Raw genomic sequence first — 20,105 nt, 5'->3', positions numbered from 1 at the left:
ACGAACGGCAGCTAAAGCAAATGCAGTTATTTTGCAGATAAACTATAAAAAAGTATTTTTTTCTAGTATAATCCATGCCCTAGGCTGATACCACAAACATGAGAATTTTATTCACATAAGAGAAGGATGGAAAAAAAAAAAAAAAAAATCAGTTCCCAACATGTCATCCAATGCTTAGAGCAGGAAAAGTAAAACGGGCCCCACATCTTCTCAGCCTAATGAATGAGTCATGTGAACAGGCACTTATAACAAACCAGTCTCGAAAGAAAATTTTGAAAACTAAGTAGCTTGTGGCAGGACTGAGCTAACCATACCACATCCTGTGTATGCTCTTCTTGGCTTTTCTGTTCTTCCCAGGAGCAAATACTCAGTGGCAAAACTAAGAATTCATTAGTCCTCTCCAAATTTTCTCTCTGTACATTCCTCTGCGCTCTTCTGCACGGTTCCGAGATGCACACCATATGTCGTTTTGGCTGGTTACATCATAAACAATATAAACCGAACCTGAAAAGTAATTTACAGCAACCCTTCCTGTTACTGCTGGCAGAGAGCACATACGGTTTTGTCTGGATCTGAAGCAACACCTGGAACCACCCACCCACCCACGCTCCTACTGGTTTGGCAGCTGCAGGGACCCACGTGCCAAAGTTGGAAACGCGATTTATTTTCTCAGCCTCTCATTCCGGGCTGAGAGCTGTCCTTCTGAGCCTGCGACTGACACTGGTACTCCTGAGGATAGGGAGAGGTGGCTGGGGGAGTGACGGAGGTCTGCTGGGACCTCAGGTTCCTCGTGGATGGACCCTCATTGCCTGGAAATTGTTCCTTCCTTCCTTCCACCCTGCGTCTGCAGCTGGTGTGGATGTCTCCACTACCAGCTTTTTTGAGCTAAACGAAGATTGTTACTGTGAGTTTTGCAAGATCCTATCCATATTAGTAGTGTATTTCTGAGGCACAGTTTGGTGGCAGGAAGACACTGAGACACTCACCGTCTCAGGTACAACATTTGGAAACCAGCTTTCACATTCTCATAAATATCCGCCACATCAACATCTAGCTATTGGCTAGCACCTAGGTGAAGCGTCTTGAAGGGATGCTACTGTCAGACAGCAGAGTCTCACAAATTTAGGAGCAGTGGCTTATACAAATCATTCCAGTGGGCTCATATTATCTTTTAACTTCATTTTAAGACAAGTACACAGCATTGCACAATATTATTTGCAACTCAAACACTACCTGTATTTTGAGAGTGCAATGCAAGATCTTGAGTAACCAAAATTATGGTGTCTTAGGCTGTTTTCAAAGAATGCAACCTGTTGCATGAGATTATTTAACTGAAATAAATACTTATATAAAATATACTAATAATCCAGTCAGAAAGCTGTGCCAAGACCTTTTGGGAAATGGTGTTTCAAGCTGAGTGACCAAACCCATTTAAGTCACCAAATACATGGCTTGACTTTCAAAAGGAAAGCTCCCAGTGACATACCTGAGAAACAGTATTTTTAAACTATTTTGAACAGGTCTGAAATTAAAGCGATGGTTTTCTTTCTTCTGACCCAGGTGATAAATTACTTTGCCTAATCCATATTATTCTCCCCTGCCCCACACAAACAATCACACAGGCCTAAAACAAACACCCTCAGAAAAAGCTTTATATGTTATATTGTAATGATCTTGCTTGCTAATGTTCTCTATCATATGTATGCAAGCAAAAAATAAATATTTTACTCCTGAGGTCTACAAATAAGATTTAGAAAGCAAGTAATTTAAACCATGCCTTTATTAAAGGGCGAAAAAAAAAGCTAGAGTTTAGTAAGCCTTTGGTCTGCAGAATGGGAGACTAGCTTCAGGGAAAATGAGTACATTTTGCTAATAGCTGGATCCAATTTAGAAGGCGCCACGAGACAACAAATCTAAATCACTGAACAAAAGCAACATACTTAGACATCTTAGAAAATGGGGGAGTTTGAAATACAGTAAGAGCTGTTGTCCAACAAAATGGAACCTTTATTAAAGGTAGGAGGCATATGGGATCTTTATAAAACACAGGTTCAGACTCCATTGACAAAAATTACTTGAACAACTTGAATCCTAAATGTTAATTAAAGAGTCTCAGAGGCCAGACTCCAGTCTAATTTGTAGAGGGGAAAAAAAAAAATCTTTTCAAATAACTGTGCTATGCTACTCTAGATTAGTTTTAATTAACAAGAAGGAAGCTGGTATCTCCAGAGCACTGAAATGCTGTTCTGTTCCATCTGAAAACGTTTATCTCCAGCCTCTTCCTATCTACACATAAATTGGATTAAAATATTAGATAATTTTCCTAGATAATTAAGGAATAATGCCACATGTTACAGGGCAATATTTGGACTAAAAAGCAGGTTTTACAATTGCTTAACATGGAAGAATTACAGATAAGAATTGCCAATTTTATAGTGTATTTAATGATGTAACTTTTCCCCTCTATGTTAGCTGAAATAGCTACTCTTTAGGACACCAGCCAGGTTGCATCAGTGGCTTTTCATCCTATGTAGCCTGAATTTCAAATGGGCATTCCTATCTTTTATGCCACAGTATACGCATGCATTAGCGTGTCAGTTTGGTTTCATGAACGTTTACCCAAGCAAGGTGATCAGGGATGCTGACGCAGCTCAGAAGGAGCAATGGAACAACCGTGTGCTTTACAACTGTGCTGACAGAGTATCAGTTTGGCAATCTGAAATAATTTACTCAGTAGCCAAAACCCTACTGGATGCACGCACAACAGATTATCGTTCTGACAAGGGTTCTGTAATTGCAATTATTGTGTATGCCAAGGGTTTGTCAGGAGACTGAGCAAAGACGTTGTCTAACTGCTTAAACGAGCTTGTATTTTGGACCAAAACCTGGACTTTTCAAAGCCTAAGTTATCTCTCAACACTGCAGGGCCAAAGAAACCATGGGCCAGATACAGCGTCACAGCAGCAGGTGTCTTTGATGGCAACCTTTTCTCCCTGAGACCCTCATAGTGTCAAGGTCCAAGGAATGCTGTTTCTTACAATGCAATGCTCTTTTTCAGAATTAAACACTTAATTTTCCAGAGCTATGGTCAAAATTATTGTAACACCTCAAATTTTAAAAATATCTTTTGGTAACCTTACTCGTGCTGCATTTTACTTTGAGTACTGGGAGGAACTGCTGTTCCGTGGGATAGGGCGACCCGAGGCTGACTGAGTTCACTGAGCCCCATCATGCTCTGCATTGGACTTCATTGATTGTACAGGCAGCCCCATGCCAAGTCCTGCCACCTTGGACAACCTCCTTTCCCTCTGTGCATCCCACAGTGTGAGTATCCCAGCCCACTGACAATCCAGCAAAATGTAGTATGGTCATTCAGGAAACTCTAAGGTAATAATGGGCTGGCTAATCAAAATAATTTTTGTCAGGAGCCAATTATCATTTTGGGGAGAACTATGCAGAGGTCTAAATACATTAAAACCTGGAGTGTAAACTGGTCATTAAAAAGCAACTTAAAATCTAATTTTAGCAGAAAAACAGACCAGATTTTGGTAATATTGGTAGCAATATCCTACTTCCTCAATTAATTTTACTCCCTCTGAGCTGTATTTCTACATAGATCAAGCAATTGCACACTATGAAGGGTGCTGGCAACAGGGGAGGAGGACTTGCAAGCCCTTCTCCACTCAACAGCACTGATGGAGTGCTGTGGGTAGACCTTATGCAGCAACTGCCTCCATTTAGTAACAGAAAAGAGAGGTGTTGTACAATCAAACTTTTAAAAACCAAATTCTGTTGGTTGGTTAATGGCAGACTGTGGGACAACTGGCAGCATTTGAACCTGCAGCTGCGCAAGTGTGCCAGCAGGACAGGCAGCATGCTCCCATAACGGTGCCAGCCTCAATTAGCAATAGGTGCAGGCTTGAAACTTCCCACCTTACTTATGGGCATGTATTTCCTTCCCATTCTCTCCACTCCCCTCCAACCACATGCTCCTGCTTTAGCACTCACCCAGTACTAGGTAATGCAATTGAACCTTACTGTTAAAAAGTTTCTGTAGTACCACAGCCTTGCTTAAGAGCAACCTGATCAGGTCACTCTTATCCAGCGCCCACAGGCTATAAAAAAGACTCCACATCTACCTCCAAATAAAGTACATGCTTCTCCACAGCCAGCATGGAGACTCTTTCCTACATAAGCATACAAAAGCCCAGGAATCACCCAAAATGCTGCTTAGGAAAGTCCAAGCAGAGTGGAGGGCATCCCTGCTGCTCTCTGTGATCAGAAAGGCATAGGGACCAAAGGGCAGCATTTCAGGAGAAGGTTCATTCCTGGCAATGAAGCACATGCTGAGGACTTGTCTGGAAAAGACAAATGCCCTTTTTTTCCCCACCTCAGATTCACAAACAGAGAGCTCCCAATTAGAGACCAAACGCTCTTCTCCCTATGGGGGCACCGTCTGTGATCGATGACATACACACTGGTAGAAGAAGATTTTCAAAAATAAGTCAGAAAAAGCAAGAGAGTAAGAAACCATGTCTAATCCTTCTTCAAAGGTGGCACAGGCAGCGTCTCTCTTCTGGTGTCAAAGCTGTCACTGTGAATAACTGACTTGGTTAGGACACCTAAATCTGTAATCCCAATGCTCCTCAGCCTGTCTCTCCTCACCCTGCCTAACAGGAGACGGACACACAACAAGACCTAGCCTCCAGTTTTCTTTCTTCTTTTACAGCAGACCAACAAAGCAATGATGGGACAGTGACCTACAGCACGGTTAGATGAGAAAAGGGTCACCAGCGCCGAGGTAGTGTGACAGCCTCAACAACGTTTGCTGGGAGAGTGCAACCCTGCTGTGCTCGAAGGCTTTTCTCACCACGTTTCCGTTTGCACTGCCACCATCTCCATGCTAGGGGAAATGGCTCCTACATCATGGTGCATGTGAGGTAAGGAAATGTTTAACACAGCATGTGAACTCACTTAATTTGAAAAACAAAGGTTTTTAAAAATAAGCCTTGATTAAAAACATAAATACACTACTTATACTGGAACCAAATGCTTCCCCCTCTTCTCCTGCCTTTTCAGTATTGCCTGTTCACCATGCCAGAGCGTTAGCGCCGTTCACAGCTGGCAGCAAGATGGAGATGGCAAAAAAGATGTCATCGGCTGCCTTTTTAACAATTTCACTGGAGATGTGCGCTGAGCTTCACTTTGCTGTGGTGCTGCTGGCTCTCAGGAGCAGGGCCGCCTTCTGGCTGGCGGCAGAAGAAAGGGTTGCGCCGCCCCACAAACCTCCATGTGTCCCGGCACTGGGAGAGGTGCTGGCATCCCAGCAGGGCTCTGCACCAGAACAGGGTGGGAGCAAAACCCTGGGACCACCCCACTGCCACCCTGCACCTGCGCCCGACCCTACAGCGCCTCGCACCTTGCTCATCCCCGCTGGAGGGCTGGCCGGGTGGTCCCAGGGTTTTGCTCCCACCCGCCCTCCTTCCCTGCTCATCCCTTCTCCCACCTGAGTGCTGTGGTGAGGATGGCTGCATGTGTGAAGGTACAGGCTGTCAGCAAGTAAGGACAGGGTGCTGGCAGGGATGGGAGATCTTGTACCTCAGAGGAAGGGGAAAGAAGATTGGGTCCCAGCCTCAGGTACAATCAGCCTCACACTGCAGCCTCCACCAAGAAGCACTGCAGGGGGAAGCCCCATACCTTCACCAAGGTAAGACTGGCTTGGGCATATGTATACATCCCAGCTGACAACTTATTCAAAATGCATCACCACAACTGCCACTCCAGCTCATATGCAACGCCATCTACATTCCCCTGACACCCTACTGAAACACCTATCTACAATAATGGCTAGAATATCTCTGGTATCACTGTGATTATTTTTTTTTAATATCAACATTGTGAGCAATTCAAATACTTCCCATCACCACTGTCTCTCCTGGCTGTCTCCAGACCGAGTCTGCCTCGCATTTTTACCCATACAGTGTTTGTATACGTATTTCAACACAAGCTATTTATACATGCACATAAAAGTGTGCTGGGCTTATAAAACCAAACATTGTAGTGGGAAAAAACACATAAACACCCATACATCTGCAGCAGAAATCCAGCTCTGAAGAGCTTGAGATCAAGCACGCCAACTGTCTGTTACCAATTATTATTAAATTATAACTCCTGTTCACCAAAAGGAAAGGCTGCTGCAACTATCAAGGCAACAGTAAGCTACCCCCTTTGCTTATGCCCTGCTCTCCATCCCTCTACTTCTATCTCCTGTCTCTTGTAACTAGAGGCAAAAAGTGCCTTCCTTTTATCTTTGGTCTCCCACAGTGACTGTGGTCCAAACATTTGTAATTTCCAGGCAAGATTACTGTCATAGACAGAATCTGGAGCTCCATATGAAAATGAGACTTAATTCCAGGCAATGAACAATGTGGCTGCCTGGCTTTTCCACAGCTTCGGTCACAGCCAGCCAACCCAGCCAGTGCACATATCCTTCCAATTTTGCGTAACTTAAAACTTTACTTGCAGTTTTCCAAACAATTAAACAGATTTTGACTCTAAAGACAAAGTCCTTTCCCATCACTCTCACACACACCCCTTTCCCCAACACAAATTCTGAAGCAAAGTATATATTGATGTCATAAACTCAGAAGAAATATGCTCATTCCAGAAATACGAACACTTAGATTTTACTCCATGTTTCAGATTTTTGGGTCATCTTGTCCTCTTTTTTTCCCTGTCCCCAAGAACACAGCGACTGTTGCTGCTTAGGATGATGCTTACCCCCTGTGAACACAGCAAAATTCCTCTCCAAGACACTGCAACCCTAAAGGTATTCAAAAGGCATGGAGCTGGAAGGAGGACAGCAGATTTTTACCTACACACTATTAAGTCAGTGACTCAGCAGTGGGACCAGATCCCTGTGGCTAAGGTAATGGCATCAGAACCAGCTACAGTTAGCGGTTTTGAGTCAATCAGTTCTGAATTGTCCTGTTTCTTGCACCATTTAGACCTCACAGGCTTACGGCATAGCAGATTTTCTCTAACTCCATGGTCCTATCCAGGCACAACCTGCATCTGCAGTCAGCCTTTATACTGGAACCAGAAGCACTAGATGAACTGTTTGGATGTAGCCTCAAAATCAGTTTATTTTAAATAAAAAGTATCTTCAGAATTTTGTTTTCAGAATTTAAAAAACCAAACCCACAAACAAAGAGCATGTACCACACAAGCACGAAAATGCCTACAGCTTGATAGTAGGACAAAAAAATTACTCTCATAACTAGGAGCTTTTGTCTGTATTTTTAAGACTACATTCTCCTTGACATCCTGGCCACTGTGTCAGTGCTATCATACATATGCAAACAGAGCAACCTTTTAAATTTCATAACAAGGCCAGGTGGTTTGTATTACAGTGCTAGGTTTGTACTGGCCTACACAGAAATACTGTATAAAATTTCATTTAAAACAGTTGCACCCAATTCAGAACACCTTTGGGATTGATTTCAGTAGCCCAGAGGACTCCACCACTTCATTCCGCTTTCCTGACAGTAAGACATAGAAAAGCAGGCACTATCTCCAATCCCTTCTTCCATAGATTCTTTGGATAAACAGTAAAAAAAACAAAACCCCAAACCATCCCAATTTCATCCTTGATTCCCTCTTACCATCAGCTCCCTCACTTTCCAAGTCTCACTAAATTGTTGGGCTGCCAGGTAAGGAAGAAATTAAGTCTCAAAACCATTAGAAAAATAAGGGACGATAAGTGAACAGCGTCAGTAACGGCACCAGTCAGGGGCTTGGAAACTCCTGTTAATGCCACCCTGCAGAGAGTGAGGTCACTTGGAACAAACACGTTGCTGTTGGCTCCTGGAGGGGTGAGGGACTGGGAGTGCTGACTGGTGCAAAGCTATTTCTAGTACTCCATAAATCTCGTTCTCTGATCATGCCCTTCAGAGAGCTAATGCTGATGGAGGGGTTTTCTGTTCTCAAGTGGCTGGAAAAGCCCCCCCACTTTGCGTGTAGCAACAAAGCAAACCCGAATTATAGCTACTTGAAGTTATCCTTTGGTCAGTCTCACAAATTCATCCTAACACATCCACTCAGTTACGACGGGCACATGAGCCAGAGTCAGTCCCAGGGGCTAACTCCCACTGCTGTTACTGGAAGTGTTTTTCCCTTGTCCTGTTACAATTTTCTTAGCCTCATGCTGAATTTTGGGCCTCATCTTTGGGAAGCAAGTGCCATATTCCTCAAAGCCACTCTTTTCAAAGTTCCTTTCGTTGGGAAAAAAATCCACCTCCTGCGAATCCATGCTTGTGCATAACTATCTTTACCAATAGTAATACCAATAGCACCTGTGCTAAAGAGCCTGCAAACTGCATTTAGATGCTACACAAGTACAAACATGAAACAGGATGACGACTCAAAACATATCAAGATCACAGAGGACCTTTTGACAAGTGGCTGCTGCTCTGGTCAATGCATTTCCTTTGAGGAGATGGGGATAGTCTACTGTACTCTGAAATTAGCCCCTTTACTGACGAAAATGGGATTTTCTGTGACAGTGAGATATTCTTTGCTAGTATTTGCCAGGGGGAGTATCAGGAGAAAAACAGGGAAAAAATAATATTTCTGTGAAGATGAGTGTGGAAAGTGGATAACAGTACACAGATTTCACTTTGTAAAATCTCGCACTTCTCTCTTCTTTGTTTTCCATTTAATGAACATACTGCCTCAGTAATGGTTGGGTATACCAACCTCAAATCAGATTTATTTCAGAAACAAATCTGGCATGCAGCCTGATTGCTCTACAGAGCTTTTTCTAAGTTCCTCATTCCTCAATTCTGAATTGCTAATTGCAATTGCAAATAAAAAAATTCTTCAATGTAATCTTACCCACTCTAGTGCCACAATAATGGTCTGAATGTAACGTTAAGAAAGGAAATGGCAGGTGAAATTTATTTTGCATCTGTGATAAATTTTCAAAGCAGCTTTGTAAGTCCTAGAAAATATACTCTCATATACAAAATAAGGCATCTCCTCCCGACCTGAGTTGAAATGGAATAATAAGCTGTATGCTTAAATATGGAATAAGTACGAAACTAATTTTACTTTTGCAGAAATAAAAACTTTATTATATTCACTTGGCTTCTGAAGAAAGTAATGTCCTGTAATACGGACAGCTCGAGCTGCTACCTTTTTCATCTGTTGAATCACACCAACAATGACACTGGTCAAGGAAAAGGATCGTGTATCTCCCTGTTTGGTTGCAATGCCACTGTCTGAAACATGCCTATCTGTTGCTCCATGTTCCAGTCAGGAAGGACTGGCAAGCCTGTGGATGTATTTCCAACACATTACTAATTTTATTCAAAAGCTGGAGACTGCTCCTGAACCCCTGCCCCAAGGGAGGACTAGCCCAGTGGCTGCGCTGAAAGGAAAGCTCACCGAGTGACTTGTCTGCCTATGAGCATGGACTGACCTTTCCTGAGCAGTTGCCTTTTCCCACCAAGTTTTACAGTGTACTGTACAGGGCTCTGTTCCATAAGAGTGCCTTCCAATAATGCCCAGCCACAACTGGCAGGACAGCTGAATAATGCAGTGCGAGAATGTGCTCAGCTCAATGCAGATGGGAAGTGGCAAGACAGATATTGCATTGTAATTAATTTGTACTTCCAGGTCTGCCAGCTTTTCACGGGCTAGGAAAGATCAATGAATCAAAGTTATTTTGTCCTAAACACAATTCTCACCACTTTTTAGGATGCCAAGTACCTTACATGGTTTGTATTAGCATGACTGGATTTCTGGCAGTGAAATAAGATGCCACCACTTTATAGCCTTGGTCTCATAGGCAGACCTCATGCACAATGAAGTAGTTGTGTGAGAATGGCTTTATGCCACCCACATGACTGACGATATTATGACCTTAACTCATTTTACTCACTGCAGAAACAGTTACAGTCTCTCCACGCTCCCCAAAATATACCACATCATGATCCTGAATACAGGGAAAGCATTATGCAAGTGAAGAGCATTTCAGCCAACTTGCTGAGATAAGGAAAACTATCAAAGCAACTTTCCATATGCTGTGCAGGCAAGATATTTTATAAAAAAGTGATGCCTGCAGTAGGAAAGAAAGAAAAGCTAACTCCACAATGAAAAGTCTGGGGAAATACACCATAAACTTTCTGCTTTGTCCACATTCTGTATTTTTATCACCAGGTCTTTGATTATGCAGGAACAAGTAAAACACACTTGCAGAAATACTGTCAAGTCTTAAATAGGACTGACAGTTTCACACACACCCACTGCCCTTTTCCTACAGCCTTAGTGATCTTCTCCCTGTCACCTATTTTACTGTTCTGCATGCTACTCTGCCCTGTGATTTTGTGTGTACATATGCTACAGAGCCCTCCCTTCTCCCAGGTCACTAGCGACAGAATGAGAGAAAACAGCTTCAAGCTGCACCAGGGGAGGTTTAGATTGGATATTAGGAAAAATTTCTTTACTGAAAGCATGGTCAGGCATTGGATCAGGCTGCCCAGAGAGGTGGTAAAGTCACCATCCCGGGAAGTATTTAAAAGACATGTAGATGTGGAACTTCAGGGCATGGTTTAGGAGACATGGCAGTGCTGGGCTGACGGTTAGACTTGATGATCCTAGAGGTCTTTTTCAACCACAATAATTCTATGATTCTATGACCAAACGAAGATGTTCGAACAGAAATAATGGAAATAATCACGGGGTTCTTCTAGTTAACAGATTCACTGAGTGCTTTCCAGAGCTCCTAGTCTTGTCTTTAGATATTTGTAAATTATTCCAAGTCTTTTAAATTAAAGTCCTCAACAGCCTATGCTCAAACAAGATAAGCTTGCATAGTCATATCACAAGAGGGTCAGGCTGTGTTAGGTGGACTTAAAAAATACTCGCAACCCATAAACTTTCCACATAGACCAACTCTCCACATTCTGCCAGATGCTAGTTATTGAATAAGTTAAGTATCTGCATAAAACGTCCACCTCAGAAAGAAACAGAACAAAAACAACCCCAGGCCCACCTTCAGTTCTACTATTCTGCTGTGCTGTCTGCTGGCAACTGCAGCTGCTTTATAACATACCCCAGCTCTCCTCATTCAGCTGAACTTCCAGCTGGACTTTGTCATCTTCAGACTGCAGGCAGCTTCCATAATGCTTCTCTTGCATACAGTATGTGGTACGTCATGGAGATGTAGCCTGTCCATAAGCTATCTTATTATGTAGCAGGAAGCAGCACAGCAAGAAATTAGGGAACAGGAAGAGGAAAGTGAGGACACAATCATTCTCCACGCAATTGCCTCCCACTTGTCTGACAAGGTCTGAGCCATGATGGATGGGCTCAAGGCACTCAGAGGTGATAGATAAATGGTTTTAAACTTTGAAACCTTTGTTGCTCTCAAAACATTATTTAAAGATATATTGGATATGCTCAATTCAAATAATTCATATCAGTGAATTTAACCTGTGGAAAACAAACTTGTAGTTTTGTGCCTTCTTAGATGTTCCAAGGTTTGAACAGTAAATGGAAAATGAAATAATGATTTGTTATTATAGAAGTGGACTGAAAGAAAAAGTAGGAGGGACTCACAAATTCTGCAATTAAGCAGATGTCCTACAAACCTCTTGTAGCATCCAAGACTGGGGACAGACCAATCTGAGATGTAATTAAGCCATCAGTATCTCATTTCTGGCTCTTGTGACTCAAAGATTGCTATGAAAGATGACTTATGCATTATAAATCAGAAATATGTTACCTAACCTCTGATTTTTTTTAGCTGAAGCATTCAAATCAGTGTATGTCTTAGAAGGGAGAGGCTACCACTGCCTCCTGCCCTCCTCCAAAGCTACATATCTGTGCTGAGACCTCATCTGAAAGAGGACAGAGGAGATTCCAGGAAGGACAAGCTTGAGCACTCCTTGAAGAGAGAACAATACTTAAATTCCACTCAAAGCCTGACTCACACCTCTCTCCTCTCCTGAGTGGTACAAAGGAATCAAAGCAAGGCAGATAATCTGCTGCAAACCCTCCTCTCCTTTCTAAAGTGCCCTTATTTTGGCAAGGCTGGACATGCATGTGGTAACAGGTGGTCAGGAGTAACAAATAGTGCTGTTGGCAACCTTTGCTGAGGACAGACCTGCACGTTGCTTTGGGCAAGTGCAGACACCGCCAGGTGCACGCTGTTTTACAATAGTAAAAGTTCAGTGTGCTGAACTTTAAAGTCAAAATGAAGATGCTTCAGAATTACTGATATAAAGGCTTTAAGAAACATGAACCAGGACTTCCCATGCTGTACTTGTGTAGAATAAAATAATCCCCAATAATGAGCTGTCTTGCAGCATTTGTGAAATGTTAGTGAGTTGTGTACACACAACTCACTCATTGAATGAACTGTAAAGTAACTCAAAGATGAAACAGGCCCAGTGCCCATGTGTTCCATTTCCACTCAGCCAGGCTCAAGCAACCTTGGGCAACTTTTCCCCAGTACTTTGCCAGTGTTAGCTTTGGTGTGGTGCTTCAATGCCAGCATCCTACAGGGCTGAAGTGTCTATACAGAACATTCAGGGCCTTTAAAACAGGCACAGAGAGGGAGGTTTTTCTCTGCTGATTTCATCCCAACAGTAAAATCCACCAGACAACTGTCCCCTTTACTCCTCCCAACACACTTATCTGATATGGGGAGATTATCCAAATCCTTCACTTTTTCCACATAAGTACTACAAAGTGTGGAACATTCTTGCCCTTGCAAGAGTACTCAGCAGCATATATGCACACTGTTCTTTATATTCCCTCTGACGCTGTAAAGAAGGCTGTTTAGCTACCTACAGTACATACAGGGGAAGCCTTCCAACTCCCGAGTGTGCAGACAATATTTTATGTATAATTGTAAAGACCAAACTTTGTTTAAAATACAAAAAAAACATACTATTTTGTGTATGACTCTCACATACTACTGGCCGTATCATTGCTAATCCCCACTGGAAGATGCAACTTGTCAAAATTAAGAAAACAAGTTCCTATTTCTTAACTTTCTGCTGCTGGATGGAACACAGCTGACAACACTACTTTAAAAAAACCCTCGATAAAACCTCTGACACTGACAGTTTTCTTATTGGCCTGCCTGATCCATTTCTGGCATTCTGTTACAGAGAACATTTGAACTCCAGTAACACAACGGAATCCCTGAAAGTGATTAATGTCTTCACGAATCAAATCTAGACATGCACAGCTCAGCTATAGACTTGGACTCTGGTTCTTTGTCCCTGGGTCATGACAAGAAAACTCCCCTGTACACATACTGGAGAAAGAGACATGAAAAGTCCTTCCCTCAGGTACGTGAGAGCATGTAAGCTACTATTCACTTTAAAGGACTGTAGGTGTCCGCAATCTGATGACTGGTAATGGTTGCGGTAATGTTGTCTTAGCTGTACTTCTCAACGTCTGCTAAGGCCCTGGTTTCAATGGAGATCATGCTCCTTTGACTGGGGTCGTCATTTTGCTGTTTGTTTTTTTTTTAAATGAAAAAATACTGACAGATCACTTCAGTACTTTCATATGACACTTCAAGGAAGAAAGAAAATATAAAGTAGAGAGACAGGAAAAACCTGCAGAACTGAAGCTTGTGGCCTGGTGCTTACAATTCACAGGCATGAGGCAGCAACACCACAGATATTGCTTTGATCTGTCTCCCTATTAATTCCTCTTCCCATTATAGGATCCCTGACATTTCACTGGTACTCAGTTGTGATTAAAATATATTCTAATACCTATAAATAGAAATGTTGGTTCAAGTACTAATTAAAAACAAATCTGGCATTTGGAAACCTGTATCAACAAAAAAATAAAACAGTGCAGTAGACAGCAACAGTCAAAATGTTTTCAGTTTTTTCTGAGAAAAAGCTAGGCCTCTATTCTATTGACCTTTATGTTACTGTTTGGATTTCCAAGTATTTATAAGCATCCACCCAGTAACTTCAGCCTAAGAGTAATAAGATTTTCCTCTCTCCCTCAATTTTAATTCTTGCCATAAAGTTCCAATTATAACAGGGCAAGTCATGCACACTGACTTTCTGCAGCCTTCACAGTAGTTTTTAGTTAAACAAGAGTTAAACGTCATGTTAAGTTTACCGTGCCCCCTCATTGCACATTAGTTTGATCATATGCTACTTCACAACTAACCCTTGTTTACATATAAATCTACAGATCCCTTATCTTCATGACTGATTCCATCTTCTTACCTCCCCGCCTGAATACTACATACTCGAAGCAGGGATGTTTTCAGCCACAACTGCTGCTGCCTTAATTGTCACAACTCTCCCATCCTGAGAAATCTATAAGGACTCTACAAAACAGCGGTGAGCGTGGTAATAAGGATTTCCTGGTTTGCCCCCGAAAGACATTGAGCTCTTTGGAGCAGGGATGCTAGCCCCACATGTGCCTGTGATAAGGAAGGCACATTTACAGTATCATATAAAACAGTGTTTTCCTCAGGGACTGTTAATATCCCTGGCACTTACTAGAAGCAACTGTAAAGAACTGATACCCCCTTAAACTCATGCCCCAAACCAGAACATACTGCAGTCTCTCTGGAAAGCAAACTTTTCTAAATCCTGAGTGAGAGTTCAGAGCACTCAAAGAGGAACAATATGGGCTGACCATGGGGAAGAATAATTTTAGACCATAACAGACACAACTGCATTGGGAGACAATACACGCCACTCAAATGAACGAGGCTTCAATACACAGTGACCATGACTCAGTGAGAAATTTAACACTTGAGCAAATGTGCTGCCCAAGGTACCTGTATAATAGTAATGACATCTAGGCAGTGCTCTCTCCTACTACCACAGTATGCAAACACACCTGGACCTACACAAAATGCACAGAAATACTGAGTAATTAGGACATCTGAAAGTGCAACAATACTGGAGTTAAGAATATCCAATTTAAGATTTAGAGCCTGGATCCTAGTGGAACACTCACTCCTAGTCAACAATGCAATGGCATATGTTAGGGTTATTTTTTCAAAGTGGATTACCTCAGCATCTTGCTCCCGGAGCTGGTATGTTTTCTCTAAGCACTGCAGTATTCTAGGACACAACGTCTTCTCCTCCAAGAGAGACTCCAGAAGTAAGACCAGCTGGTCAGGGAGAAGCTAAGAGGAAAATAAATGCCATGTGTGAGTAACGATCTCTACTGACTGAACAATTAAATGGAAACAAACCAAAGAGAACAAGATTGTGATAACCTGTGTGCTTCCAGCGTGTGCTTGAAATATGACAAGAACTTCTAGCTGGTTTCTGAAAAACCTCAGTGTTTACATGTCTGTGTTCTGAAAGCCTCTGCGCTGGGGCCCAATTAAGACTCATTTTCCGTGGTTTTCATTACTATAGTTAGATCAGATCTAAACGATGCTTATCTTATTGAAACATAATCATAGCTTATTAAGTAAGATTTTTATGGAATACATATGCTAAGTAATTCCATTTTGTTTGGGCTTGGAAGGAATAAAAAAAGACAATAATTTACAGTGCATAATTTCAGGAATCAACCAGACATATGAATGTATAATATTTGAGACTGGCATTTTTATCTGTTATACGAGCAATTGCACAACATTCTTACAGTGAACAAAGAAACACAACACAAATAAGTGACCCACATAACAAGTATTGTAACGACACATTTTGAGGCATATTCTAGTGCAATGAGTCACAAGCCATAAATCGTTACATGGTAAAGATGCATCAGTGTTATGTTTGTGGCACACACAATATATATCTATCCAAACATGCATATATTTTTAGTAGTTGCCTAACTCCAGAACCTATCATTTTCATGTTGAACCTAATGCAGCCTAAAAAGAAAAAAGCACAAGAAGTCTGATGTAGCAAGTGCTTAAGTGCTCTGTTTAATAGGCTTATTGGATGAACAAATAAATAATTCAAACAGAGCTCAGCGAGAAATTACACCAGCTGCCAGGAAGCATCTATTGGAAATTGAGGGTTCAGGGTGATCAGTCAGAAGTTTGTTACATGCCCCAAAGCTTTCCCCATTATTCGTCATTGCAGGGCACCAAAAAAGGAAGGGGGAAGGGAGGAAGAACGCGATCTTAAGCTTTTGCACATAGAAGGAAACCAGCACTGCTCACTTCTAATGTGCTCCAGACAGCTTAATGAAAAAAGACAATCTGATACTTTAACATTACTTCCGCCTTGTTGCCTACGTCCCCCTCTGCAGCATCAATGTGCTAAGCAGTACACAATGAAGTCAGCGATAGGAAATGCCTCTTCCAACACACCCCACAGCCAAGGCTGTTTATGTGGACTGAACAAGTCTGGACCCCTGACCTCTGACAGTAAGTTGATTAAGATATCAAGGATCTTCCCTTAAGTCTTAATCTGTAAAATATTGCCATTAACAACTAACCAAGCAACATGACATTTTGTTCCCTTTTTGTCTGACATAATTTAGCGTTAGTACCTAAATCAGAGTGAAGGAAAAAAGTGATCTTTATGATTTTAATGCTTTGGTTTCCTTGCATTTTTGATTTCCCTACTTTTTTTTTTTTAATAAAGTTGTATTCTTAGAGACTGAAAAAAACCCTCACATTTTACTGGCTCTTACTGGAACATTTTTTAAGTGATACTGAAGCCTGCCAAAAAAATGGAGTTGTTAAAAATAGTCAGACATTTAAAAATATTGACTATTTCAATTTCAGGACAACTACTAAAATGCCAGCTTGAATGTTTACTGCACAGTCCAAAAGCAGCTGCTCTAAAAAATAAAACAGGGAGGGCTTCTGGGAAGTGGCTATGCCTGGAAACTGAATTCATTCTGAACACTAATAAAATCTGAAATGTTGCAGACCACCACACACAGAAAGGTAACTTCTGATTTAGAAAGCTTTCTCAGCAGAGAAGACAGCAGAGCAATACTTAATTTGTAGAAACTGTAGAACAGCTGCTTGAATACATAGGTACATAACACCTGAGAGTTATTATTTTATAATATATCTCCAGTATAATTGCTATACAGAGTCACCCACAGAAAACTATTGTTTAAGATAACATTACACAGTCTCACTGAAGCCAACAAAAGCAGAACAACAGCCATGTCCTTAATTTACCTCTGCCTAGTGCTGCATTATGGGTGAAGAGTTTTCACAAATACAGGTTCAAGTCTTATCGGTTTAATTTTGAGACTGCAGAGAAAAAAATCTGAGACCACGGCATCTGTTATTTTCCCACGTTCCAGCTGCCCAAGATGAGACTTTACATACCATTTTCCAGCTCACAGTTTAATTAAAGTCCAAGGTAGGAGCTAGCAAGCACTGGCAGAGAGGGTGGGGGCACCAGCGGAGTGCTGACAGACCTGTAACCAAAGCGGCACTAGTGGGCGCAGCTAATACACTTTGTTCTTCCACTGGTTCCAACAAAAAAATAAAAGAAGGAACATTCTCCTTCATTCCTTACCCTTTCCTTTCAATAAAAGAGACTCTGCCTAAGAGGAAAACCTATCCTAAGCAGAGGCAGAAAGCTCAGCCAAAGCTTCACAACAGTGACTACTTCAAAATTCCTTCAGCAGTTTAGAAATCTTCTTTTCCACAAACACAGCAATATGAATAATGTTATCTCCAAAGCAGCTTTTCAATGATGATAAATTTCATAAAATTGCACTCCAATTTTCAGTTGAAAAACCCACACTCCATTATTTTTCCTTTTCCCCACAGCAGTCCTCATTTGTCCATTCCACCTGTTACTTCTCATCTTTCACACAATGAGAATTGTGTGGGGTACACACTACTGATTTTCCATTTGTTTGCCTTATGCTTAATACGAAGGGGCCCTTGCTTTTAAGTTCTACCAAAACATAAATGCTTGAGAAAATGGGAAGTAAATTCCAAGTATTGTAAAGCCATTTTCCTTTACAACAACTCATATTCTAATATTGTGTGAATGCATATTGAACATCTAACATTCACAAAACCCCACACAATGCAGCTACAGCAAGATACAGCAAGATAAACTTATTGTGTTGATGTGTATCTCCATGTGGAGAACATTCAGAAAGAAACAATAACACCCTGAACGTAAAATTTCAGTCTTGCTGTTTAAAAAAAAACCGAAACCAAAACCAAAACCCAAACCAATAAGAAAAATTATATATATATATGTGTATATATATATATAAATAAAATTACTCTCTGAACTGTATTGGAGCATGCTCAATCAAAATGCCTAAATATATGCAATTATTAAATTAGATTACTTCAATCACAAAATGTGGCAAGTATCAAGAAATAGTTTTCATGATGGCAGTGATTGCTGCAACAGCATCTATTTATACTATAAAGTAGACAACTCCTCTCCCAACCTATGCCTGCTGCACGGAAATCATACTGCTCTTCCCAGGGTTCTCCCTCCCCCAGTTGGGAGTACTGGCACTACAAAGAGGGAATAAATTAATACGTTGAGATCAAGCACACTAGAGGTTTTCTGTCACGTCCCATCCAATTAAACGTTATCCCCACTATAAAGCTGTATCCCAGCACTGTGTACTTTATCTTGCCCTTAAGACTGTAAAACCTCTCCTGCAACTCCTCAGCCTTTTCAACGAGTTCACTTTCTCCTCACACTAAATACCCATTTGTCCCCTGCTTCCCCTATGTTACCTGATGTGGTGGTTTTAAAGTTTGGATAATGACGCCGTTACCTCTAAAACAAACTGCGAATGATAGGGAGTATCAAAACTAGGTCTGTATTTGAAAAAAAAAAAAGATAGAAAAATTAACAAAAATGTAACCAAATTGAAAATATAACTCAGAAAATAGAAGCCAAGCAGCTTATGGGGGCTGAGATTCAACGTACACTAAATATTTGGGAAATAAGAGAAAGCATACTCTGTGTTTTATTCATGTAAGTACACAAGACACTTAAGCCTTTTTACTATGTTAAATAGTATCTCATTGAAAGGGTTTCTACACATAATCTCAGAAAAAAACTATGAGTTTTCTGAATCCTACCCCTAACCTGTAAAAAGCACAAAGAAAACAAATCTTGCCTGTTCAAAGATGTGGTATGGCAGCTACAGAGGTCATCAACCTCACATCCCAGAAGACCACCCATGCAAAGGAACGTATTTATCAATTCTTACATTAACAAATGCAATAAATGCCAGATTCACCCTTGATACTAGAAAAAATGCCACTGAAACATTTGACTACTGACCTTTCACAGCCATGAAATGTGACACAGATATATCTACTTGAGCATCCACAGCACCAGAGCTTGCACTGCATCCCTGAGCCAGGACACAAATCACTGAAGTAGTACAGCTGGTATGCTGAATATCCCATTTGCTCCTGCCTGCACTTGAATGAAGTCATTGAAAGCCTCCTCGGAGGGGAAATGTGCCTCAGACTAATGCAGCAACCGATTGACAGTGGCGTGATTTCTATTATTACTCCATTATCACACTGGGATCTGTGCCTAAATGAGCATACTTCCTCCCTGATGCCATTTCCTTTTATCCTGGCTCTAGTCTAAAAGCGGATCAATGGTAGTAATATATATATGATGTCACTTCAATTTACAGCTACTGCCTCCCTGTCTCACATGCACAGATAGATCGATTCTTCCCAAAAATGGTTAAGAAATGCATGGGGAGACTCTTCTCCCAGAAAAGGGTTCTCTTCTATATTTGTCTGTGTAACCACAGCAAGCAACTGTTTACACTGAGCAAAAACAGGGGGGAAAGGAAAAAAAAGTCACTACTGTGCACTGGAAAATGCTGGCTGAAATACAACACAAACAAGGCCCAAAACAGAATTAAAGTAATTTGACCTTTGAAAACTACACAGAAAAGTTTCAAGTTTCTAAGGCACAATGCATTTCTCCTGTATTTCTTTGGAAGAAGGTAGTATCGTCCCTCTCCAAATCATAAAGTCCCTTTTCATTTACATTTTTACAAGATTTTCCAAAGTCAAACCAAATTCCTTCCCACTCCTCTCTTAGGAAAGAAAGGGAAAAACTCCACCCCAGAGTTCAATAGTGAATGGTTCCCTTCAGATA

General features: G+C 41.3%; 1 protein-coding gene across 15 annotated transcripts in view; it reads right to left on the bottom strand.

The window, feature by feature from the left end:
* Positions 1-20,105, bottom strand: part of AOPEP (aminopeptidase O (putative)) — a 199,598-nt gene that overhangs the window by 9,942 nt on the left and 169,551 nt on the right. For 13 of the 15 annotated variants that reach the window (XR_010370734.1, XR_010370735.1, XM_064439347.1 and 10 more), the window contains one exon: positions 15,071-15,187. The exons of 1 other annotated variant lie outside the window; for it this stretch is intronic. Coding sequence is in view for 11 of the 14 variants with exons in the window: in XM_064439347.1 (XP_064295417.1) it covers positions 15,071-15,187 (117 nt within the window). In the remaining 3 variants the exon portion in view is untranslated. Of the gene's footprint in view, positions 1-15,070; positions 15,188-20,105 lie in introns of those variants that run through there. One more of the 15 variants, XR_010370736.1, reaches the window with a different exon arrangement.

Source organism: Phalacrocorax carbo, chromosome Z (assembly GCF_963921805.1).
Source record: "Phalacrocorax carbo chromosome Z, bPhaCar2.1, whole genome shotgun sequence".
NCBI lineage: Eukaryota > Metazoa > Chordata > Aves > Suliformes > Phalacrocoracidae > Phalacrocorax > Phalacrocorax carbo.
The sequence above is the reverse complement of the archived record's forward strand: the minus strand, read 5'-3'. Positions and strand labels throughout refer to the sequence as shown.